This window comes from Manis pentadactyla, chromosome 15, assembly GCF_030020395.1.
Source record: "Manis pentadactyla isolate mManPen7 chromosome 15, mManPen7.hap1, whole genome shotgun sequence".
In the NCBI taxonomy this organism is placed as follows: Eukaryota; Metazoa; Chordata; class Mammalia; order Pholidota; family Manidae; genus Manis; species Manis pentadactyla.
In genome coordinates, this window is record NC_080033.1 from 6788338 (window position 1) to 6814518 (window position 26181).

The 26181-nt window shown below is 42.7% G+C and overlaps 2 protein-coding genes across 19 annotated transcripts in view; one reads left to right on the forward strand and one right to left on the reverse strand.

Moving 5' to 3' along the window:
• Window positions 1-343: 343 nt before the first annotated feature.
• Window positions 344-22606, reverse strand: ZNF45 (zinc finger protein 45). Of its 11 annotated transcripts, none has more exons than XM_057493334.1 (9): window positions 22498-22606; window positions 21744-21905; window positions 20134-20215; window positions 17418-17552; window positions 11591-11663; window positions 10082-10125; window positions 7805-7931; window positions 6396-6491; window positions 344-3692 (listed from the first exon to the last, which is right to left on the reverse strand). In XM_057493334.1, exons 6-9 carry the CDS (start codon window positions 10094-10096, stop codon window positions 1864-1866), a joined length of 2067 nt encoding a protein of 688 aa, XP_057349317.1. In that variant the 5' UTR covers window positions 10097-10125; window positions 11591-11663; window positions 17418-17552; window positions 20134-20215; window positions 21744-21905; window positions 22498-22606; the 3' UTR covers window positions 344-1863. The 11 variants fall into 11 exon arrangements, with proteins under 11 accessions (XP_057349317.1, XP_036774128.2, XP_036774133.2 ...); XM_036918233.2 differs by having other exon boundaries at window positions 17418-17597; XM_036918238.2 differs by having other exon boundaries at window positions 11537-11663; window positions 17418-17597.
• Window positions 22607-22672: 66 nt separating this feature from the next.
• The window catches only part of ZNF404 (zinc finger protein 404), a 36306-nt gene continuing 32797 nt past the window's right edge, over window positions 22673-26181 (forward strand). For all 8 annotated transcript variants that reach the window (XM_057493341.1, XM_057493345.1, XM_036918255.2 and 5 more), the window contains exon 1: window positions 22673-22861. The gene's annotated coding sequence lies outside the window, so the exon portion shown is untranslated. The remainder of the gene's footprint in view (window positions 22862-26181) is intronic.

The following is a 26181-nucleotide window of genomic DNA, read 5'->3' on the forward strand; positions in this document are numbered from 1 at the left end:
AAAAAAAAAAACATAAACCACCCATAGGGATAAAATATCTGCAAAACACATAACTAAGGACATTCATCCAGAACATATAAACTCTCAAAAGCCAAAAACAAGAAAACAGTTCACTAAAGAAAATATATATGGATAGCAAGCATTCCTATATAAGGATGCTCCCACAATCATTAGGGAAACGTAAATTAAAACCAAAGCGAGATACCACTAAAAACCTACTGAAATGCCAAAATAATAATAATAAAACCTGATGTGCATTGACAGTCAGAATGCAAAATAGCATACCCAATTTAGAAACATTTTTCAGCTTTTCACAAAGTTAAGCATATTTTTACTATACAACGCAGCAATCCCACTCATATTTATTAAAATTTGTGTTGACACACAAACTTGTATGGAAATATTTATAGCTGCTTTCTCCATATTCATGAAAAACTGGGAGCCCAAATATCCTTCAAGTCATAAAAGGATAAATAACATGGCCCATCCATACAATCAGCAACAAATGGAACAACTACCGATACACATATCATTTGATGAATCTCAGAGCATTAATTTAAGTGAAAGAAATTAATTTTAGAGGCATTAAGTGAAAGAAGCTGGACCCTAAAGTTTACATTATTGTATGATTCCATTTATAGGACATTCCGAAAAAGGTAAACTGTACAGACAGAAAACAGGTCAGTGGTTGTCAGAGGTGAGGGGTGATAGGGAGAAGGGCTGACTACAGAGTACCAAGGAAATTCAGGGCAAGGGGTGCTGGATTCCGAAATGCTTTCATTGTGATGGTGCTAATATAATAGTGAGCATTTGCCACAACACTGACACACTAGAGTCGATTTTACTGTATGTAAATTCCTTAATAATAATATAAGAATGTTAGAATTGTAGAATTTCCATAGACCTTTTATTTCACTGAGAAATTATCATGAATGGATATTGAATTCTGTCAAGTGCCCTCTGAATCTACTCATGATCACATATTTGATCCAAAGGATCCAGACATGAGTACATACTGAACCCATACAAGGCTCAAGAACAAACCTCTGATATGTGGTATAGACATCTAATACTTTTTGCCCCTGGAGGTGGGAATGACTGGAAATGTACACAAGGAAACATTCTGGTTTAACAGAAATACTGTATACATTCATCTTGCTGATAATTACACAAGCGTATACATTTGTCAAAATTCATGAAGCTGTAAACTTGATCTTTAGCCATGTTATTGCATATAAATTATACCTCAATAAAGTATTGTTAGCATACAACAGTTTATGGGAGTGCTGGTCACAACCCACTGAATTGATTTCTGGACCCACTAAGGGTTGATAAGTAGTAGTTCACAGGACCTTCAGGGTTGGGAAAATGAGCTCGTGTGTCTAATTTAAATGTCCTCTGAGCCTGGCAGAATTCCTCTTCTAAATACATTTTATAGAAATTTGAGATAAACTGAATACAAATATCAAATGATCTTCTCCCATTTACTCATTTACCATTACTGAACACCTACAAGGTGTTAGGCACCGAACGGAGTAGATTTGGCAGTCAGCAAAATCCCTACCCTCTTGGAGCTTATCTTCTAATGGAACAGATTCTGACATTTCCATCTTAGTATTTCTGGTTAACTCCAGATCGCACCCGTCCTTCCTAAGCCTCTCTTCTGTGTGTCTGCTAAACATCAAGGTTCTGAATCAAATCCTTATGTGTCCACTCACAAGGTTTCTCTGCTGTGTGGCCACCCAACCATGTCAAATGCCAAGCTTTCACTTACTCTTTTATGAAACAAGTATTTTGTCTTCTATAACAGGTCCGATAATTGGACTATTTCAGCACCCATTTTAAGTATTAGAACATAAAATTTTATAGAGCTTCTTTCCTATATGAATTCTCTGAGGAGGGAAAGTCCTTATCACCCTCATCATCAGCATGGACTCGCTGATGAATTACAAGACTTGAGCTCCAACTGAAGCCCTTCCCACACTCCTCACATTTGTATGGCTTTTCTCCAGTGTGGACTCTCTGATGAGCTTGAAGGTATGAGCTCCAACTGAAGACCTTACCACATTCCTCACATTTATATGGTTTCTCTCCAGTGTGGACCCTCTGGTGGGCTTGAAGGTACGATCTCTGTCTGAAGCGCTTACCACACACATCACATCGGTATGGTTTCTCGCCTGTGTGGACTCCTCGATGAGCCAGAAAATTTGAGGCCCGACAGAATCCCTTTCCACACTCCTCACATTGGTAAGGTTTCTCCCCAGTGTGGCACCTCTGATGGGCTTGAAGTTGTGAACCCACACTGAAGCCCTTCCCACACTCCACACACTGATATGGTTTCTCTCCAGTGTGGACTCTTTGATGGACTTGAAGGCTTGAAAACTGGCTGAAGGCCTTACCACACTTCTCACATTTATAGGGTTTCTCTCCGGTGTGGATTCTACAATGAACATTAAGATCTGAACTCCGGCTGAAGCCCTTCCCACAAGTACTGCATTTGTATGGCTTTTCCCCAGTGTGGCCTCTCTGATGGGCCAGAAGATTTGAGGCCTGACTGAAGCCCTTCCCACACTCCTCACATTTATAGGGCTTCTCTCCTGTATGGACTCTGAAATGAATGTTAAAATCTGAGCTACGACTGAAGCCTTTCCCACATGCATCACACTGATATGGTTTCTCACCAGTATGACCTCTCTGATGGTCCAGAAGATTTGAGGCCCTGCAGAAGCCCTTCCCGCACTCCTCACATTTGTATGGTTTCTCTCCAGTGTGGCTTATCTGATGGGCTTGAAGGTGTGAGCCCACACTGAAGCCTTTCCCACACTCCTCACATTTATAAGGTTTTTCTCCTGTGTGGATTCTACAATGAATGTTAAGGTGTGAGCTATAACTAAAGCCCTTGCCACATGCATCACATTTGTATGGTTTCTCTCCAGTGTGGATTCGCTGATGAGCCTGTAGTCGTGAACGCCAACTGAAGCCCTTCCCACACTCTTCACATTTGTAACGTTTCTTTCCCATGTGGACTCTCTGATGGACTTGAAGATATGCGCTCTGACTGAAGCTCAGTCCACACTCCCCACATTTATACGGTTTCTCTAATGTGTGGACTATCAGAGGAGCTTGACAATGTGAGCTTTTCCCAATATTCCTTCCACACTCCTCATATCTGTGTGGATTCTCTCCAGTGGGGAGTCTCTGAGGATGATGAAGAAATGACCTTTGATTGAAACCTTTACATGATGTAGTATATTTGTGAGATTTCTCTCTACTGTGGATTCTCTGATGGGCTTGAAGACTTGAAAGCCGACGGAAGGTGTTTTTACATTTTTCACATTTATAGGGCTTCTCTCCTACATGGGCTGTCTGCTTAATTTGAAGATGAAAGCCCCGAATGAAAACTTTCTCATAATCTTCCCCTTTGTAGGGTTTTTCTCCACTGTGGTTTCTGTGGTGAACTTGAAGATGTGAACTCTGGTTAAAGCCTTTATCAAACTCCTCATCTTTATAGAAGGCATCACCTTGTTTTTCCCACTGAGATCCAGTCCCTTGAGTATTTACCATGGAATCTTGACACCTGGTTAACTCCTTTGTAACCTGTTGCCAGATTTGTGAGCAGAAAAGCTCTTCATGTGGCAGGTACCTTAATGGAACTTCTTGAAGAGTCTCCATGTCATTTAGATTCTTGTCTCCTAAAAAGATAAAGAGAATTTAGAGAAGGAGTATGTGGACACTTTATTCAGAGATGTCAGTTACAAACTTAGGCCCACACCCTAAGACTTTATTGAACAAGGAGAAGGTTCTATTTTTATCATCATGTATCATGTACTCTGATTTATATGTCTACAGAAACCAGGCAGTGGTCCACCAGGCTCCCATTAACTACTTGTTAACAAGATCCATTTAAGTTTCATAAGTGAGACACAAGTTAGAAATCTGGTGGCAGCAGAGCAAGAAAAATAATTCCTAGGAAATGTTTACAAAGCTGCACCTTACTAAAAGCCTTGTCTTCTTTGCTGCAACTGGTGTCTGATAAATAGCTGCCACATAATTCTGCCTACTGCATGTACATCAGATCAAAATACTCAAAATGTCTTATGGACAGATTATCAAAGATGTTCCCAGGCAATGTTGAAAACCTTTGTTTTATTTTACTGGAAGTTTACTCCCTGTTTGGAGCCTTTGAGGCACTGGATTGATTGTAAGACACATTTGGGAGGAAATATCTTATCATCTAAGTGCTTGAAGTTTAGACTATAAGCATAGAGTGGTCCTTCACCTCCTGCTGGGAAATATCCTTCAGGGGGAAGGAGGCTTACAGCCCTAACATACACTATTCTAGAACCTCATAGCAATAAAGTTTCTGTAACCCTAGGGGAAAGAAGAATGAAAAAATTAGAGGCTGGTCTTTCACAACAGAGCAAGAACTTGTGAGGAGGAAATAAACAGGGCACAGTACAGATTCTCAAAGTCAATGTTGTATAGGAAGAGTTAGGTCCTTCTAGAACTCTGTTCCACCAATTAGCCATATAGCTTCTACTCACTTCTTTTCAGGTCTCTAAAACCTTATCGGTAAGGCCTTTTTTACTGTTCAATTTCAAACAGTAAATTCTCCCCATCCACTCTACATTCCTGAAAACTCCACCCTCCCTACTCCGTTTTGTTTTTGCACAGCACATATTACTGACATACCGTATATGTCCTGTATCTTTTTTGTTTGATATCTTCTCCCACTTGAATGCAAGATCCGTGAGCATGAGCATTTTATATTGTTATTTCACCACTCCCAAAGCACTGTCTGATACAGTGTTCAATAAATATATGTTGAATGGATAAATAAATCCCAGTTTGAGTTCTCTTGTGAGAGTTTGAGCCATGCTATAAGGGTAAAAGATTCAAGTTAAGTTACACATAATAGGAAAGGGATTAGTAACAGCATTTGCTGGGAAGTTTAAAGGCTTCACCAGAGCAGGGCTAAATTATGTGGATGTCGCTGATGGGAAAATCATGCTGATCACAAAATCACGGCATGAATCACTTGACAAGGATAAAAAAGCTTAATGTAGAAAAATGGTCATGGGACCTACAGATCGATTGCTTCTAAAGTTTTTGCACTCTCTTCCTATGTGTGTAAAATTCTTCCTTTCCCAAGTGGGAGTCAATATTTAGAGCCTCAGGAATAATGTCTCTGACTGATGTGATCAGAGTTTCTATATCTGTATCTGTATGTGGATACAAATATTTTCCTCTATGAACCACATCATTGTTTTTTAGCTTAAGGCTAAAGACTCAGTGAGTCTGAAGTAAATTTAGAAGCCTATGACAAGCTTTAACAGAAAAGAAAAATAGTGGTGCTTTGTACACAAAGGTTTCTCTGTATAAAATGCTTGTTAAAACTACACACACACTCACATATACACATACAGAAACACATACATGCATAACTTAAAAAACAGGTAACATGCTTTTCTATACACTGAAGATGAGGCTATAAAGAAAATAGAATTTCTCCTAACCTGAAGATTGTATTCCAGAGGGAATAAAGATTAAAATGTGTGTTAATATGGTAAGTGGTAATCAATGCTTAGACATAGCAGAAGACAAGACAAGGGCAAGGAGAGTGGAGGAGGAAGGTCTTAGGGACAGTGGGTACAGGAAGCCTTTCTGATGATGCTATGGTTTGAGGAGAGGCTTATGTGAAGTAAGGAAGGGGCCAGGGGGGTGACAGAGTGCAAGGGCACTTATGAGAAAGAACAGAGGAGGGTGACAAGGCAGGGGTGTGCTTGGCATAGCTGAGAGGCTAAATTGGATGGAACAGACCAACATGGGGAGGGTGACAGGTTACGTTTACAGAGGGATGGGGGAAGAGGAAAAGATGGTGGGACTTGATAAGCCATTTTAAGTACTTGCATTTTACAGAATATGGGGTAATACTGCGATATTTCCAGAACCTCTTGCCTGGCCTTAGTGCCTTTACATATCAATAGGTGTTTCTTTCCAAAGCCTCTGGGGACAAGGGGTGGAGAGAGGCTGTTCTCTCCTCCCCTCTGTTGCATAATTGGTCTGGTGCCTGTCAGTCACCAGAGATCTGTCAACAGAGTTCCTCCCAGAAGAGGCGGGCAAGGAGTTGAGCATGCACAGGGACAGGAGAGACGGTGAGGGAGGGTGGTGGCCAGGGGGGAAGAACGGAGCTGGGCCTCATCATGAGCAATAAATAGGCTTCTCCCAATCTCGCCTTTCCTTAGACAAACTTCGGTCACACTTTTATTCGCCCTGGGCCAGGAACACCACTTTCCCCAGGAGCTACATGGAATCTGAAGTAAATTTAGAAGCTTCTCGTCAGAGCTGCTGAGGTAACAGGAAGCAGCACAGACTCAGAGGCACACCACTCTCACCTGAGAACCTACGGCTCCGGGTTGCTGTCTTTATCATCCTAAGCTTTTCTTCTCTCTCCAGCTGGGGTATGACATCCAGTGTGAAGGACTGCTGCCCTGTGAAAAAGCAAGGACCAGCATTTAAAATAAATACATCAGAGGCCAGCATTACTGAAAACCGTGGTTCTCACTGTATCATCTTCAGGACATCAAAATTTGTGTTTTCAAAACTTTCTGTTATGACACATTGAAAGAAATACATTTTATGCAAAAACTCAGGGTATGAAGCTGTGTATAATGAGTCATAAGAAATATATATTTGGTCAATCATATGATGAGATATATTATTTCCCAGGTATATTTGATCTTCACCCACTGTTCCCAAAAACACTGCAGTCTTAAAGGTAAAACTGTCATGTTAATGAGACTTTTGGACCTCCACCCAAGGGTGGGGGCTGGAGGCTGAATCAGCCAATCGCCAATAGTTTAATCAAGCATGACTGCAATGAAGCCCTCACAAAAACCCCAGAGAAGAGCTCCTACACTTGGGGAACCAGAACACCTCCACGTGTCACCAAGCCAGGCCCCAAGCTCCATGACAACAGAAGTTCCTTTACGTGGGACCTTGCCCTATGTCTCTCTTCATCTGGCTGTGAACTTACATCCCTTATGGTATCTTTTATTAAACTGGTAAATGTGTTTTCCTGAGTTCTGTGAGCCGCCCTAGCAAATTAATTGAACCAAAGAGGGTGGTTGTTAGACCCCCAATCTGCAGCTGGTAGGTCAGAAGCACAGGTAACTGCCTGGGGCTTGCAGTCTTGTAGGACGGGGCCCTTAACCTGGGGAATCTGGTGCTGTCTCCGGGCAGATAGCATCAGAATTGAGTTCTCAGACACCCTGCTGGTGTTCCCGAATTGCTTGGTGATGTGTGTGGGGCAAGAGCCTCCCCTGCCACCCCCAAACACTGGGAACCTGAAAGGAGTTAAGCACAGCCATTGCAGTAGACATAAGTATAAATTACTGGGAAAAAAGGTCTATTTTCATCACACCCTCTCCACCTCTCCAACATTTCTCACTCTATTCTTGGCCACAGGCCTTAGTTTTTCCTACAATGTGCAGTTATTACCAAAGTCACTGATATTTTCTACCTTATTTCATTTCATTAAAAAATGCTGGTACAAGTTCCTAAAGTGTGTCATGACCCACTAATTGGAGACAACCAATTTGAGAAAGACCAAAAATGTAGAGCATCATGCTCTACATTTACATAACACACACTTTAGCTGGGGGAGAAAGACCAGAAACATGCCATCTCTGTGTCTTATGCTGATGAGAAAATGGGAAGCCAGTACAAGAATTCTGAAAGCCCATACATCCAGGGACATACAAACACCACAGAAGGCTCAGTCAGAGATGGTGCCTGTCCTCACCCACAGAGACCACGTTCCTGAAGTTCTCCAGCATCACGTCTCGGTATAGCTGCCTCTGGGCGGAGCCCAGCAGCCCCAGCTCCTCCTCGCTGAAGACCACAGCCACGTCCTTGAACGTCACTGCCTCCTGTTAACACCAAACACACTCCACCGAAATCTTGCAACAAAGGTTCATTGGAAGAAAGATAGCAGAGAAAACTAGAAAGGATGTGTAGGAAGTGGTTCCAGACTCTAAGAGACCACAGTTAAACTTACTATAATACAGTTAGATATTCCAAATAATATTTAATGTATTTGGGAACTCTAAGTTGAAGAGGCACATTTGATATACAGTACCTCAGATATCATGTTTTAGATTTTTTATTTTCAGAATAAATGCCAAACAGAACTTTTTACATGACATTAGCCTCCATCTAATTATTTTCTTAGGATAAGTGAAAATTGCAATGTCAAGGAATATGCAATTTCAAGATTATTATGTACAACTGGCAGGTTTTCTTTTTCACCTTCTCCTATTTGTCCTTCCCCCACAAGAAGGGCAGTATTCCCGGATTCTCCACACCATACACGACATGAATATGACTGATGTTTTTAAATCTGAGGCAATCTGATCAGTCAAAAAAACAACTTATTTTGGTTTTTGTACTTCTTTAGTAATGAGTGAGCTGTCCTAATTTCATATATTTGCTGGCTATCTTTATTCTCAATTTGGTGTCTTACCTGTTAATGCTCTTTGTTCACACTCAGTTGAGGTTTTTATCTTATAACTTTAAATTTTTTAAGCACTTTTTTAAGCATACATATTACAAATATTTTCACCCACATTTTGCTCTGTTCTTGCACAGCTTTGTGAACAGCTATGCACAGTTCGACACTACTGAAATTTTAAGCCAGATGACTGCTTGTCATGCGGGGAGGGGGCGCTGTCTTGTGCATTAGAAGACGTTTAGCAGCTTCCTTGGCTTCCACGCCCTAGACACCAGTAACATCCTTCAAGCTGTGATGCCAAAACGTGTTCCAGATGTTGCCTGGGGGCAAAATAGCCCATGACTGAGAATCACTGTTGTACGGCACGGTCTTAACTTTACAATGAAGGCTGTTTATCACAGCCTATTTACAGCAGTATTACCTGCGGTGTCTTCCACCCACCAGGACAAGGCACCTCGCAGAAGGGCCCACGCCCTGACTGGAGAATTCTTTTCCCTTGCCTCTCTCTCTCTTTATCCGAGTAAAAATCCTGGGACTATCTTTGGGTCAGCTGGACCTCTGGTTTCCTGTGTGAGCTTAGGCAGCTTTCTAAAATTCTATAATCCCGTTTCTTTGTACTTAAAATGCTGATGAGACCAAGTACTTCCTCATAATGTTGATCTGAGACTAAATGCAGTAAGAAAAGCACCTGACAAGTCCTCTTGGACTTTAAAATTAAGTACATTATTACTATGATAAAATAAATTAATATATAAATAAAAATACAAATCAGTAAATAAAATATGCACATCATATGGCTCAGATACAGGTAAGAAAGAATCCAGCTTATTTATGTGAAAATAGCTGATAATATTGTCTCGGTGTGAAGCGTCAGTTATATCCTGTTACACTGTGCCATATTTGAAAATTCTACATGCAAAATACCTGAGGTACTGCATATCAAATATGCCTTTTCAATTTAGAGTTCCTAAAACATTAAAAAGAAACTGTCAAACTCTTCCAAATTCCTTTTTGAGGAAATGGTTATATTAGGAAAACAGCTTCCATTGTTCTTTAAAATAGTAAAAATCCTCAACTACCTAACTGTCCATGAATGGAGAAAAGTTATGAGAGAGACAGACACACACACACACACAGTACTCAATTCAAGGGAATATGATGTAGCCATTAAAAATGTAGGGAGGTATACAATATTAATTAGAAAAGGCATAATTTGAGAATTTTAACTATACAATGATAACAACTACACAGTCATGAATGCATATGAGGCAAAGTTCATGGGAAAACAAAAACTGCTGTTTTGTAAGGAAAACAGGAAAACAGCAGTTTCTTTTTTTAACTGCTATTGACTTTTCTGCTCTATTCTTAATCATGAAACTATAAAAGGTGATGAAATAAAATGACGAAAACTAAACTCCACTAAAACGCAGTGATCCTCTGGTTCATATGACTCTTTTAAATGCCTCCTGTTCTCTTTAATCCTTTTGAAGAAAGAAAAACAGGATGTGTCTGAATAATGCTGATATATAAAATTACGATTTAAAATCTAGAAAGGCAAGCCTGACTCACCTTGAACTTGGTCATTTTGTCCTCCTTCTAGGGAAGAGCCACGTCTTGGGAAGGCAAAAAGGAAGGAGAAAAGCCATCAAATTCAGGCCAAGGCTGTCGCTAACCCATATTCTGCTTTACATGAAATAGCAAGAGTACCCCGTCCTCGGGGTGCTTTGATGAGCAAGGCGTGCGCGGGACTCCAGATACAATTCACCAGTGCAGCTGCACAGTGAGCAACCGACCCAACCACACACCGCGGCCTGAGGACAAGTTCTCCTTGTAGCTCTCAGGATTACGACTCTGATTCTAGGAAGGGTGGAAACTGAGTGAAATACCCAGGTTAAGAGTGACTTCTGGCACCAAATGTCTAGGTTCATAACACTGCTATTTGTTGGCTGTGAAATCTTGGACAAATTATTCATCTCTCTGTGCCTCAATTCTGCCATCTGTAAAACGGAGGGGTTACCAACGCCTATCTCATAGGATTGTTGTAAGAATTCAATGAGAAGGCAGAAAGCACATAAAACACCTTCAGGGTACCTTATTAGTAGCTGCAGAAAAGCAGGCAATATGCAGTAACATAAAGCCTATCCTCATAAATAGTTTCTATCAATGGAGCCTTTACAGGCTGTTGTTCTGCCTTGCCAAAATCACCTTTAACCTCTGAAATATCTGTTGCTCTTTCTTCATTTGTCATAGTTAATATGATGTCTTTGCAATATTTAAGACTACATGGACTTTTTTTCTGTAATATACATAATATTTACCATTTAAAAATTTTAAGTGTACAGTTCCTTAAGAGCATTCATACTGTTGTACAACCATCCCCACCATCCACCTCCAGAGCTTTCCCACCATCCCAAACTGCAACTCTGTACTCTTAAACAGTAACTCCTGTTACCCCTCCCTTCAGGCCTTGGTAACCACTGATCTGCTTTTCTCTCTCTATGAATTTGACTACATGGATGAGTTTTTTTTTTAAAAGATGTAAGGACTTATGATGCGTGATCAAAACCGAAAGTTTCTGTGATATGACTGCCCTTGCACTGTTCACCATGTAAGAACTTATTCACTATGTAAGGACTTGCTCACCATGTAAGAACTTGTTCGTTATGCTTCAGAAGATTGGAGACTGTTGAGAATTAGGCTTGGGGTGGATTAATGATTGTGCATTGAGTCCCCTATACAGCATTTTATTGTTGTTAACAACCATTTGATCAATAAATATGAGAGATGCCCTCACACACACACACACAAAAAGATGTTAGGACTTGCCAGATTTACTTTGTTACCAGTAGGGGCTTAAAAGATTCTAACATGAAGATGAAGAAAAATTAGTAAAATTTTGTGATTCTGCAAGTCACAAGATTTAACTGTAAGCAAATATTACTTGAATTAACAAGCTATAGTAATGACAGTAACGATCAAGACAACAAAAATGGCAATGTTTAGCATTAACTAAGGTCTAAGTACCCGTTAGGGACCGTGCCAAGGGCTTGGCACGCATTGTTTCATTCCTCCACGTACCTGTGAAGAAGCTGCTGCTGTCCTGGTCGTGTGACTCTGGTCCAGGCACCTACACCTCTGTGCCTGTCTTCAACTGCAATGAGGACATAAGAACAGAATGCTACTCACTGAATTACTGTGGAGCATAAATGAGCTAATTTATTCCTGCCCTTGGCACTGTAACCTGGCATTTTAGGACTCTCTCAATAAATGACAATGTTAACTGTTGCCCCCATTTAACAGATGAGGAAGCCGAGGCTTGGTGAGGTTAAGAGGCAGGGGTAGAACCGGAAGCCAGGTCTCCCACCATAGCCAGTATTCTAGATCTCGTCTCTCTGTTGCTTCCAAAGACAAAAATAAGCAGAAGGGAATTTCAGGTCTCACAGAAAGAGAAATGAGAGCTGGAGAGCTAGGGGTAAGACACAGAAACAGGGAGAGGACTCTGAAGCCAAAGGATCTAGTTGTGGGAGAAAAGAACAGAGTTGTAAAGGGTGTAGGCTCTGGAATGAGGATTTCACAGGATTTGAATGCTGCCATCTCCAACTTGTAAATACTTTGTGTCTCAATGTCTAATCTATAAATTGGGACTAATAATAATAATACCAACTCATAGGTAGTCAGTCTAAGTGACTATACATAAAACATTTGGAACAGCATCTGGCAGCTTAAACATTCAAGGGATGTTACCCATGTTGGCATGAAATAGTCAAGGAACCCTTTCTTTAGGTGGCTATAGCTGCACACAGCTGGATGAGCAGAGCGTGGGCTGGATTCCAGACACCACTCCCCGCTTCAGCCGAGAGCCCCTGCACAGTGAACAACCTGCCCAACCGCACCCACAGCCTGAATGCAAGTTCCCCTTGTAGTTCCCAGGGTATGGTTCAGATTCTGGGGAGGGTGGAAATTAAGAGTAAAATGCCCAGATTAAGAGACAATTATTCATTAATTACTGGCTAATTTCTTACTTATTAGTTAATTATTATTAGTTATTCCTCCTACTTCAGATAGACGAACCCTAGTGTGGAACAGGGTAATGTACAACTTTCCAGCCTTGGAAGAAATACCCTTTTAGAATTTGTAATTCATTTTGTTCAGACTCTTTATTTGCCCAAGGATGACTTCTCAGGAAGAGTGTTTTGCAAGGAGATCTTTCCATCACTTCTGGGGCACAGTGCATAATTGGTAAACCAATCTTGTGATGAATACCCGCTCAGCTTTGTATGTCAAGCACCTGAAACAATGCCTACAACAGAAAAATTGCTCAGGAGACACTCTGCAGTGAGTGTCAGTGTCCTGATGAATGACCATCCCACAGGTGACAGGCCCAGGCACATGGAAAGACCAGCCTAGTTGGTCTCAGGTCTGAGTTGTGAAATTCTAAAGCTGAGTTGAGCCCAGTTGAATTTGGAGACTGGGGGTTTTATTTCTAAGCTTTTCCTCTAGGTCTTTCATGGTATTTTCAAGATCAAGGTCAGCTTTGGAAGGAAAAGAGCCTCTGGATTAAAAAACAAAAAACATCTCAGAGAGGTGCTTTCTGCTGTTCAAAGACCGTGCCTGCCTACAGGGACTCCTGTTAACAAAATCCACAGCATGTGTCCATCAAAATATTTAGAACAACTATCTCGTTGCCTACATAATTAGCAATGGGCAGGCTTTTGTTAATTCTTCACTAAATAAATGATTTCATTAATTCAATAAACACTCATGGAAACCTTACTATAAAAGAGTTACAATTACCCAGCCTCCACTTGTTCACAGTCTAGTGATTAGGAAACCAGCACTTACACTGCACATTGCTAAGTGACCAAGCAGGGAACAGGGTCCTCTGGAAGCACAAGGTATGGTCCCCGAGGCCCAGACTCGATTGGAGAGGGTTCTACATAAACGTGGCTTATCTGAGTCCTGCAGGATGACTGAGTTAGCCAAAGAGAAGCAGAATCCCTGAAAAACCACAGGTATGGTCCCCGAGGCCCAGACTCGATTGGAGAGGGTTCTACATAAACGTGGCTTATCTGAGTCCTGCAGGATGACTGAGTTAGCCAAAGAGAAGCAGAATCCCTGAAAAACCACAAGAGAACAAATGTCATGATATGAGTGGATACAAACAAGAGGCAGTAAAAGATGGGCAGAAGGCAGGATTCAAACCACGATGATGTGAGTCCCAGTTTTACCTGCCAGTCAGCAGAGAAGCAGCCAAGGACTTGAGGAAGGGAGAATATAAGGAGATTCTTTTTGTGGTGGAAACAGATTACTCTCCCAGCTAATAGGAGGAGAGGAGAAAGGCTGGGGCCAGAGAGACTGTTCATGGGGGGCTACGCCAAGAATCACTTCTTTCTTTATTCGTGTCCCTCCTTAGTTCGTCCCTGGGCAGGAGAGAATTTCTATCTGCCAATCACACACCAACACTTCTTATTCCCAATCCCTGCTTGATTCTTTTCTCTTTAGCATGAATCACTCTCTAACATTCTGCTTGGTATTTTGCCTATTTATATTCATCACATCTGTCCTGCACGGACTTTTGTTTCCTGCTGCGTCCCCAACACCTGGTATGTTGTGACAAGCACCCAGGGGTGGGGTGAACTCAACAAAGATCTGCAGAATCAACAGCATCATACAGGTCAGGGCCCCATTGTTTATCACCTGCATCATTGATTCAACATAAAATTACTGAGGGCCTATGCTGTGCCGGCCAAGGGTCCTAGATGTGAAAGACACAGCGGTGAACGAAGCAGGCAAAGACCTTGATGTCACAGAGCTAATGGGGTCATGAGGGCAATAACCAATAGTATAGTGAGAGATACTTTCTAAAAATAAGCAGAGTAAACAGGATAAGAAGAGATGGAAGGAGGGGCTGTTACAGATTGCTATATAGGCGTCTCTTACATTAGAGCAGAGACGTAAACCACAGGAGAGACAGCCATCCAGATAGCTAATATCTGAAGGATGTGTAACTTAGCCGGGAAAAGAAAATATTTTTTGTTAAAAAACCACCATAAGCCAGAGACGGGTAAGATTCCTCAAGGGAGGAACAACCTAAGACAGGCACAGTCGCAGGGGGGCCATCAGGTGAGAAATTGGGGATCAACAGAGGTGAGGCTTAGAACCTCACCCCCCCTGTTCTGAGAGAAATCTTCTGCATACGTGGATGTTTTATTGCCCTGGTCTAGCTTGGATTAACACATAGTCTACAGGCACACACCTGATCATCTACATTTGCTCTCTTACAACACTAAACTATGTTTTCTACCTTTATCTTGTATCTACCTACCACTTCAGCATTTTATTAAAAATAATAATAATAAAGAGAGAAATGTGGTATCCACATATAAATCAAGTATAAAAACCAAATGAGTATTCATATTTGAACCGACTGTTCAGAGTTCATAATGCATGAGCAAAACTGAAAGTTTCTGTGATGGCTGCCCTTGTACTGTTCACTATGTAACTTATTCATTATGTAAGAATTTGTTCTACATGTAAGAACTTGTTTGTTATGCCTCAGAAGATGGGAGACTGACGAAAATTAGGCTTGGGGTGGATTAATGATTGTGCATTGAGCATTGACTCCCCTATAAGAATTTTATTGTCGTTAACAACCATTTGATCAATAAATATGAGAGATGCCCTCACAAAAAAAAAAAAAAAAAAAAAGGACAGACTTCCAATAGTAAAATAAATAAGTAACCGGGATGTAATGTATAGCATAAGGAATATAGTCAAGATATTGTAACAGCTTGGTAGGGTGATAGCTGGAACCTAGAATTATGTATATAAATGTTCTACCACTGTGTTGTACACTTGAAACTAATGTAATGTAATACTGTGCGTCAACTACCCTTCAATAAAAAATAATAATTAAAAAAAAAAAAAAAAAAAAACCACCATAAGTCTGTTCTCTCCACCAGTGCTTCTCAAATTTTAATGTTCCACGAAGCAACTAAGGGGCGCTGTGAAGGTGCAAGTGCTTACGTCTCACTCACAGACATTCTCTATCAGAAGAACAATTATGGGGACTAAGAATCTACGTTTCTAACAATATCCCAGGGGATGCTGAGGATGTTGGTCCCTGGATCACAATTTGAGTAGCATCAATCAAAAACAGCCCTCTGGATATTTTCAGACTAAGGACTTGAGTTCTTCACCTTCAGCTTTTCTACTAATCCCAAACTTATGTACACTTATGGCCTAAGGGCAAAAAAATTAAGGATGGTTATCACAAATTGCAAGCTTCTCTCTGATCCTAATGAATAGGATTAGAATCAAAGTTAGGATCTGAAGGTATACCAAGATCAACTTTAAACAGCCAATTTTACCCACAAGGGAAACCTGGGCTATTCGTAAAATACTCCCAATAATCATCACGGTAGCTGACATAGCAGCTGGCTTACCACCTACTAACGCAGCATTTACAGGAACGCTTTACATGCAGCAGCTCACTTGATTGTCCTAACAACTCTAGAGATTGAGATAATAATTATCCCCATTTTACAAATGAGGACAATTGAGGCACAGAGAAGTAATTTGGTTCATGATTAACCAGTGGCCAGTAAGAGTCAAGATTTTCACCCAGAGCCTTATCTACTAGGACAGTGGTTCTTAACTCTAGCAGAACATTATCAATTCACAGGGAAACTTAAAAAAAAAGAAAGGTCAGGCCTTATCCATAACTAATCAAATCAGGTCGGTGGAGGTGGGTTGTTAAACATCTTCATTTTTGCATCCCTACCACCATGCCACGCTATGATTTCATTGCCCAGTCAGGTCACTTCAACAGATAGTACGAACCCTCCTATTACTATAAAGCTCACCTACCACAGCCCCTGCTGGTTCATTCTATTCCAAGTGCAATCCCTTATGGACCTGCATGGTGTGTAGCATCCTCCTGCCCCAGGCCGTTAGTATGTAACTAATAAACTGCTGCCCATCTCACCGGCCCGGTTATCAGGTGTCATGGTTTGAGCCATCTCATACTATTTAAGGCAGGGACTTCTTCCTAAACATGGTGAATAGATGACCAGGACAGGATCAGAATCACCCAGAAGCTAATAAAGAACACAGAAGCCTAGACCCATTGATACAGTAAGAGTCCTGGGTCTTTATGGCCTTTATATTTTTTACCAAGTTCCCCAGGTCATTCTGAGATGACCAAAGTTTCAGAACCACTATGTTATACCATTATGCCTCTCAAGGGGTTAACTGAACTGCCCAAGGACACCCATGAAGCCAAGGGCAGGGCCAGGCCTGGCACTCAGGCCTCTTGATTGCCAACTCCCTGCTTCTCTCCATTGTAAGGTGTCCTTGGAGGTCTAAAAAGCAAGAATAACTTGTAAATGCCTCTGAAGACAAATTCTCAGAGCGAAAAGGGAGGCTTCCATTTAGACCAGTGCTGTCCAACAGAAACATAATGCAAGCTACATGTGTAATTTGAATGTTTCTAGTAGCCACATCAAACAATGTAAAAAGGAACAAGTGAGCTTAATATTGTGGATAAAATGAGAGTTCCTGTGGCCAGGATTCTCACCTGGCCCTGGGTGGCTAGCTCACTATACACATGTGGGCAATGTGTCGTTACTGACTCTATATAGGGAGCCCTGCCCAGTGCTCTGGGCAACACGGTGGCATGGCTGCAAGGCTGCAGAACAGAGGCTGGAGTGGTGGTGGTGCCAAGAAAAGAGGCCCAGAGGAAGGCTGTGTGGGTAGAGAGGCCCAGAGGCAGAAACCAGCTTGCTGCATGCAGGATTTTAGTAATTGACCTGCCACCATGGAAATAAAGTTGGGTATAACCCTTTCACCCCAAGAACATTCTACTGTCATTTCTTTGATCACGCTGAATCCATAGTGAACTTACCTGGGGCTGAAATCCATTGGCAAGACAATTGGCGTAGTTGGCAGGATTCACTGGTGACCAGAGAACAGGCTGCCATCATGGAAGGAGTGTTTCAGCAGGCTGCATCCATGGATGGGGAGACATTCGAGGGTCCCCCTGTGGACATGTGGTACTGTGAAGGGGTGGAGGACTGGGGTCCACCTCAAGAGAAAGAAAATTTGTTGCTGACTGAAATGGCGTCACTACAAAGTGCTATGGAAATAGTAAAGGATGTCAAGGTAGACCAAGTGGAAACAGCACGAGAAGGAGCAGCGGCCCAAGAAGGAGCAGTCCAAGAAAAAGCAGTGTGGGAGTGCAGGCTGCCAGGTGCTGTGGGGCAGGGGCAGGAAGAGGCCCGAGAAGGAACACACGAGAAGCAGCAGCACACAGGCTGCCAGGTGCCACGGGGCAAGAGAAGGATGTAGTGGAGCCGTCAGTCCCAGAAATGGAGGGGCGGCGGTTTGACGAACAGGTGGGGGTGGAGGCCCTGCCTGTGTCAGAGGCATCAGCTCCTCCTCGGTTAAGACCACCCCTGGTTGAAAGCTAGTGGAAAGCCAGAGGGGACTTGGCAACCACAGGTTCTTCCAGGAGAGGTGCACCCCCTCCTCAGGTTGTGGAGCGCTCCATGCTCTGCTTCTATCCTCAGGCTCAAGCACAAAAGGACATACACTCTGCTTATTGAAGGAAAAGGCAGAAGCAGACAGAAGGAAATTGGACGACTGAAGCTGTGGCAACAATTGAGACAGGAGCAGCAGCTCTGGCTGCTGAGGACAAAGCAGAAGGCAGAGATAAAGCAACAAGATCGGCCTGTGTGTCTGCAAGACTTTTAGCTGGAGAGGCTGAAGGTGGGTATTGTAGGGCCCACCCATGGTCCTTTTGGTTAACTCATTTGAGTAGAACTGGTTTGAATACAGCCAGGATGACCACTTGGTGGCAATGGATCTCCGCAGGCTCGAGAGTAATTATTGTAATTTTTGTTATTTGTATATTGTCATAGCCTCTGTTGTTGTTATGGAATTTGGTTATAATGTTCCAGCTTTCTGGCACAGGGACCACTGCAGAGGATTGAAGGCACACAGACTGAGAGGAGAGAATCCTGGAGGAGTGGAGTGTGGACAAAATGAACATTCCTGTGGGCAGATTCTCACCTGGCCCTGGTTGGCTAGCTCACTACACACGTGGGGGCAATGCATCGTTACTGACTCTATATAGAGAGCCCTGCCCAGTGCTCTGGGCTACAGGGCGGCACGGCTGCAAGGCTGCAGGAGAGCAGAGCAGAGGCTGGAGTGGTGGCAGCGCCAAGGACAGAGGCCCAGAGGATGGCTGTGAGGACAGAGGGGCCCAGAGGAGGGCTGTGCAGGTAGAGAGGCCCAGAGGCAGAGACCGGCTTGCTACACGCAGACTCGCTCTGAGTAAACGGGATTTTAGTGATTGACCTGCCACCGTGGAAATAAAGTTGGGTGTAATCCTTTCACCCCAAGAACATTTTACTTGTCATTTCTTTGGTCACACTGAATCCATAGTGAACTTATCCAGGGCTGAAATCCACTGGCAAGACAATATTAATATATTTTACTTAACCCATATATCCAAATTCCTTCAATTTGCAAGCGAAATTAAAATTATTGAGCTATTTTACATTTTTTTAATACTATGTCTTTAAAATCCATTGTGTGTCTTAAACTTATGGCACATCTCAATTAGCATTACCCACATTTCGAGTGCTCAACAGTCACACTGGGTAATGGCTACCACATCGGATAGTGCAAACTTAGACCTTTTTAAAGCAAAAGACCATATCATAATCTCCCCCTCCCTGCACTCCCCCACCCCGCATGAACTCTTTAGGGTCAAAAGACAGCAAATTAGTGTTATACGTTTAAACAATGGTTATTATAGGAACTAGTCATTTTTGTCCAACTGTATGACGGAATTGAAGTATCAAAAGCAGAAGGTAGGGACGAAAAGAGTATCTTAAAATAGCCTTTTGCCCTTTTAATAATTTGTTGCACTTTCATGTTGCATATGCATCTGTAACAGACAAAGACAACTCTAGTCTGTAATAGACAAGAGGATTTATTATGTGCCTGGCACTATTTCAAGCACTTTACATATCCTGTCTCTTTTAACTGTCACAAAAGCTTCTGGAAGTAGATATTGATACTGCCTCTACTAGACGGGTAAGATATTGGGGCACGAGAAGTTAAAGAGCTTGCCCAAGGTTATCCAGTCACAGGGTGCTAGAGCTAGGTTTCACAACTAGCTGCTGAGGTTTGATCCTGGCTCTGCCCCTTACTGTCATTTATTCAATTGTCTGTGCCTGTTTCTTCATTTTTAAGTAACAATAATAGCATCGTAGTGACGAATAAATGAGTTAGTACATGTAAAGCACTGGTAGTTCTCGGAGTCATTAGAAGTGCCCAGTGTAAGCTATTCTCATCCCCTTTACGAATCCCATGCAATAAACAAAAAATTGAACATTCACGATTGATTTGTTTCTAAGGAAATTTGTTATAGATCATGACAATATTATGCATAATTGTACATCAACTTCTGCATACTCTGAAAAAGTTGGTGTATTCCACGGCCCACCAAAAGTAAGGGAAGAGAGGAGGAATATGGACTATCTTTCTATTTTGTTCTCTAGTTCCAGGCTGTAGCACCCTTTTGAACAGCTACATGAATCATACATACTCACTGAATTACTCCTCTCTGCTGACCTTGTGCTGGGCACTCTGAGAAGAATATGACAAGGTCCATGAAACAGAGGTCCGTGCGGCCTTAGAGGAGAGAAGAAACCAAGAATTATACGCCGGTGGCAAGAGCGACTCCAAAGGAGCAAAGAAAATCCAACATTATCTTTCTCTAACTGCAACTCCTCCTAACTTTCTCATGTAAGTAACATCTCCTAATTGCCAAGAGTGAAAACCTTAGCGTATCTGTCAATATTTCCATTATGGGCTGAACTGTATGTAACCCACTAAAACTCACATGTTGAAGTCCTAAACCCCAGGACCTCAGAACGTGATTGTATTCAGAGATATGGAATTTAGAGAGGTGACTAGCTTACAATGAAGATATTAGGGGGGACCCTTAAATCAATCTGACTGGTGTCCTTGTTGGAAGTATTTGGGACACACAAAGGGACAGCAGAAGCATGCACACAGAGGAAGATGACTGAGAACACAGCCATCTGTAAGACAAATAGGGCTCAGAAGACACCAAACGTGCCAACACCTAGATCTCAGGAGCTCCAGCTCCAGAACTGTGGGAAAATAAATGTCTGTGGTGTAAGCCACCCAGTGTGTGGTATTTTGTTATGGTAGTCCTAGCAAACTTACAATCTCCCCTCCATTGGTCTTCACATATAAACAATGTGTGATAATTTTTAAGTCCTACTGATGCAACATTTGGGTTCGCTTTAAAATACTCAAGGAGAAAAAAACGTGTGCAGCGGGAGAGGAGAAGCCACAAAATTGTAGCAAGGATTGAAGTAGAGTGATTGTTACATAGAAGTTCATTATATTGCACTTTGGCGATGTGTGGAAATTTCTACACTAAAGCATTAAGGGGTAACTGAATAGTGCAATGATTTTGTAAAACATAGATCGATACACATTTTAAAACTGCTAAACAGAAATGCATTAAAATGTTAAAAACTGTTTCTACTCTAGTATCATGGGTAATTCCAAATGTTTTCCTTTATATATTTCCTGAATGCTCTACAAAGTGTGTACATTTTTTCTATAATCAGAATATGAACTACTCATAGTTTGAAAAAATTGAGAATGCATCCAAAATTTTTTAAGTAAGTCCAAACTCACTAACCCTGCTTTCAAAATCCTCTATAAAACTTAATCCTAAATGACTCCTCTGCATCCAGTTTCCTACGGTTGAACATTTATATACATTATTTTTGTATTTTGTTTCCTAAATTGCAATTTCAGGATTTTTAAATTGTGGGACCAAGGATATCCAAAATTATAAGGAACATGAGGCCTGGACTTAAATACCACTGCTCCTACTAGAAGTATGATGTAAAATAAGTAACATATGCTCTTTCTGTCTCCACCGTCTCATCTGTACAATGGAGATAATAGCACTATTCTTTTCATAAGGCCTTGTGAAGATTAGATGTAATTTTTACAAAGCCCTTAAAATGACACTAAGCACTCAATGTTTAACTGTTATCACCAGTACTCACACCCTGTATAGGTTCTACACAATTATTTAAACAAGTTCCCAATTATTTAACAATAACTGGACATCTTTGTAGCAGAAACATTTGCTAACGAATAAAATACCTACTACCACTTGAAGCAGAAAAGGTAGACGAATGCTAAGTCCGGTCAGGGTGGGGCTCTGCTGCCAGGAGGCCCGGACTGCGGCCACCGTTCCGCAGCCCTCTTTCAGAAGTCAGGGCAAGGGAAGCAGAGGAGGCTGGGAGATACCACGGTCTTGTCTGTGGTCCTAGAAACAAAACACAAAAAACAAAAAAAAAAACAACACGGTATCTGCGGGTGATGCACTCCTTTAAAAACGGATCAAAAGCAGTCGCAGAGCCTCTTTCCTGCAGGGATCAGAAAAAACCGGTGGCACTTCGAGGAGCTTCCAGAGTACGGGGGATTTACTATAGCAGCATTAACATTACAGTTAATACCTTGCCGCACGCCTGAAGACTTCTCAAAACAAATGTATCAGTACTCGTAATATTCCTTTACAGAAAAGGAAACTGGGGCACAGAAAGATTTAAGTTCTCACCCAGTGTTTTGCCGCCAGAAAGTGACAGAGAGTGTAGAAGGTGTGGGGGTAAGGCGGGCTGGGCTGCGGAGAGCACGGACCCTCCAGCCGTGGATACCGCTCTGCCTCCAAGCCTGCGACTCGCGAACCGCCCGAGGCAGAGGCTCCTGCGGGGGGAAAGCAAGCGGCCGCCCCCGCCCCTCAACCCCGCCCTCGGCGGCTGACCGAGGCTTTTCTTCCCTGCGACAGAGGGCCGGGCCTGCTACGCCCACGCCCAGGTCAAAAAGTTAAAAGAGGTCGCGGGATTCCGGGGAACACTCACCTTCCAGAGCTAAACGAAGGCCGCGATCTTAACCTCTTGCAGCGGAAGAGCCTCCGACAGCCCGCAGCTCCGACTACATTTCCCAGCATCCCCGAGGGGAACAGGAGCCGCTGCCCCGCCCCAGCACCGACGGCCTGGACCGAATTTCCCAGAATCCCTGCAAGGGGCGGTCTTCTTCTTGCCCTCCCGCAGCGAAAATGCATCCAACACTGGATCATACTCTCCTAGTTCTCCAGCGAGGCAACTAACACGACAGTGCTTTCCCGGAGCCGAAAGCGCCTCTACTACACGTTCCAGAATCCTCCTAGGCCTGAGATTCCTGCCTGCCTGTAATTTTTCTTTTGAATTAGCAGACGGAGTCCAGGTAAGCCATGGTGTCGCTGTACAATTCGGCTTGCGTTTTCTTTTTCTCACTGTTTCCTTTTACACACAACAGAAGTTGGAAACATTAAAAATAAATGGAAAATAATCTCTCACATAATCATGTGTGAAATAACATCCTTTTATGGATTATAAAAGGGACTGGCTGAGCGGTGCTGAACAAGCCGCCTTTATTACATGGGCCTGGATTCACGTATGACCAAGGTCCCATGAAAAGGAGATGGCAGCCATCTAGCAGGACATGAAACAGAAGCAGAAAAGGTAGACGCTTTAGTTAGTTCCTTCGCTTTAGTTTCTGTTAGGAAAGAGCATAAAACCTAAATGTGATTTATTCCCACCAGGATGTTTAAACATTTTAACAAGTATTAACAAAGGGCCACATGGTGGAAGATACTCAGGCTGGGGGTGCGGGTGGGGGTGGAGGAACTGGTAAGGGCCTGGCTATACCTGTTTGATTGAAGTTTTTTAAACCTACCAATAAAATTAAGACAAATGTAAGGTAAAGATATAACTGGCTTAGGTGACGTCCGGGAAAGAATGTGAACCCTGCAGTACTCAGCCAGTGAGGAACCAGGGAAGGGACTCGCGCACTAGGAGATAAATTACTGGCGCCAGTCTCCCCATGTGTACCTGCTCACCTGACACCCGATCTTGCAAACCCGTCATTACAGCCTCGCTCCACTGTTCTCTTTGTCTCCATGTCCACTTATTGAATTTGGACCAGTGAGTGTGTTTCTCACAGTTTCTTGCAGTGGCAGGGAATTGAAGAAAATATTACGGCATAGAATAGATCCACCCTGTAAAAACTCTTTGAGTTCAAATTAAGGACCAATGCGTAATTCTTGACCTTTTTAGTTGAAATATAATTGACATATAGTGTTGTGTAAGTTTAAGGTGTACTCACCACCTTAGCTTTAGCTAACACTTCTATCACCTTGTCTAATTTTCATTTCTTTTTCATGGTGGGAACAATTAAGATCTAGTACCTTAGTGTAAGTCCGGGGAGAGGAAATCCTGGAGCAAAATACCTCTAAAAACTGAAATTAGTCAAAGGGAGAAATAAAGTTTAAAACCCGTTTATTGCTTAAAATACTGCAGTCCAGCCCATCTCTCGCTCCTGCTCCAGCAGAAGCAAAACTGGCCCTCCCGCTCACCTCTCAGGTACAGATAAGCCCTCCTTGCCCAGGTAATCACCCATTGATATGGAGATGAACTTCTCTCCACCCCTGAGGAATGATGCAAATGCACTAAAGCTATACTTCTTTCCACCTCTGAACACCTGTTGATATGCAAATATACTAAAGCCAGGTGAGATAATCTGGAAATGTTACAGTTTTACCCACAGGCCACCCCTCCAGAAATCTCGCCTTACAATTTACTCATTCCCCCTCTTCCAACCTATCTAATAACATACAATAGCAACAGCAATAAAATCTTGATAATCCTCAAGCCAGAGGATTCAGCTATGCAGATTCAGTAAATGTACTTTACAGCAAAATCTCTCACTAAGCACAAAATATATTTCTACACTTGTTTAGTCATTCCTAACAACTATGCTAGATTGCTCACAAAACTTTTACCAAACATTAGACAAAGTCAAGCTTCTCTTTAAGTACTTTTTTCTTGACAATAGCAACACAATCATGATAATTCTCAAGCAGAGGATTCAGCTAGGTTCAAAGTCCCATGCAGATTAAATGCAAAGCTCATCCATTCCAGCCATCAGGTGGCAGCTACAGCCAGGGGGCTCATCCAGGACACAAGGACTGTGGAAGCAAATAACTGTGATTGTGGGGGGCCACTTTGCTGTTATTCTGGGAATACAGAGGAAGCCAGCTTCCAGGCCTTTTTCCCAAGTGCCAGAAGAGCCAGCCATCGCCGGTCCATGTGTTGAAATGTCCAAGGTCACATCCATTTTACTCCTAATTGCTGCACCCATCCTTGCAACACATGTCCGATAAAGTGGCTGCCTTGATCACTCTCAATCACCAACAGCCAGCCATAGGCACAAAGAAACTCTCAAGTTCCCTATTGGTGGTTTGCTGATCTGCACAACGTGCAGGGCACTCCTTCCAGGATTGGCTGACTTCTTAAAAAGTCAATGGCAAGCCTCACCGACGGGCTACAGCCCACATTGTCTTTTGCCCCATGTTCAACAAACACTTGTGTAGCTATTGGGCCACATCAGAGGCAGACTTTCCTTCTAGTCAGCACACCTGGGCCAATGCATCGGCTTCATTATTCCCTGGGGATGCCAAAGGCAAATGGCCAGTCACATGATACACAATAGGTGTCTGTGCCACAGCACTCCATGGCCTTTGGGTCTAGTCTCACCCACCCCATGATGGGATAGTATTACCTTGGTTGGAGCTGTTCTGGCGGTGGGCTCTGTAGCCAGCAAGGTGTGGTACACAGCAGCCAGTTGCATCTCTATCAGGGTGACCCGGACCTCTGCTCCTTTCCATAGTTGTGACCAGGCTCCGGCCGACAGCAGGAGCAGCAGCAGTAGTCTTAGGCTTGTGCCCCAGGCTGGGGTTGGCACGGCCAGCAGCGGTGGTGGTGCCTCCATGACCACATGATGGTAGACATGTGTCCTTTGGCGCAAGCGCCAGTTCTCCCCATCATTTCTAGGGGCGGCCCGCTGAAAGGTCGCACCCATTATAACAGATTTTTGGTTCAGAGGACTCTTGCTCGCTGTGCCAGATGTAAGTCTGGGGAGAGGAAATCCTGGGGCAAAGTATCTGTAAAAACTGAAATCAGTCAAAGGGAGAAATAAAGTTTAAAATCCATTTATTGCTTACAAAACTGCAGTCTGGCCCCTCTCTCTCTCCTGCTCCAGCAGCAGTGAAACCGGCCCTCCCCTCACCTCTCAGGTACAGATAAGCAGCCCTCCTTGCCCAGGTAATTACCCATTGATATGGAGATGAACTCTCTATCCGTGAGGAATGATGCAAATGCACTAAAGCCATACTTCTTTCCACCTCTGAACGCCTACTGATATGCAGATATACTAAAGCTAGGTAAGATATTCTGGAAATGTTACAGTTTTACCCACACTTAGCAACTTTGAAGTTTAATATAGTATTGCTGACTATAATCACTATGCTGTGCATTTGCTCTCCAGGACTTACTTCTGGTTTCTAATTTGTAACCTTAACATATGCCCAACTCCCCTACTACCAGCTTCTGGTAACCATCATTTTACTCTTTTTTGCTAGTTCAACTTTTTAGATTCCACATGTAAGTGATACCATACAAGATTTGTCTTTCTCTGACTTCTCACTTAGCATAATGCCCTCAAGA

Excerpts from the sequence above, each read along its gene's own strand:
- ZNF45 (XM_036918231.2), bottom strand. Across the intron at positions 6,492-7,804 it reads CAGGAACGTGGTCTCTGTGG|GGCAGCAGTCCTTCACACTG; the intron begins GTGAGGACAGGC and ends GCTTTTTCACAG. Across the intron at positions 3,693-6,395 it reads CCGGAGCCGTAGGTTCTCAG|GAGACAAGAATCTAAATGAC; the intron begins GTGAGAGTGGTG and ends TTATCTTTTTAG.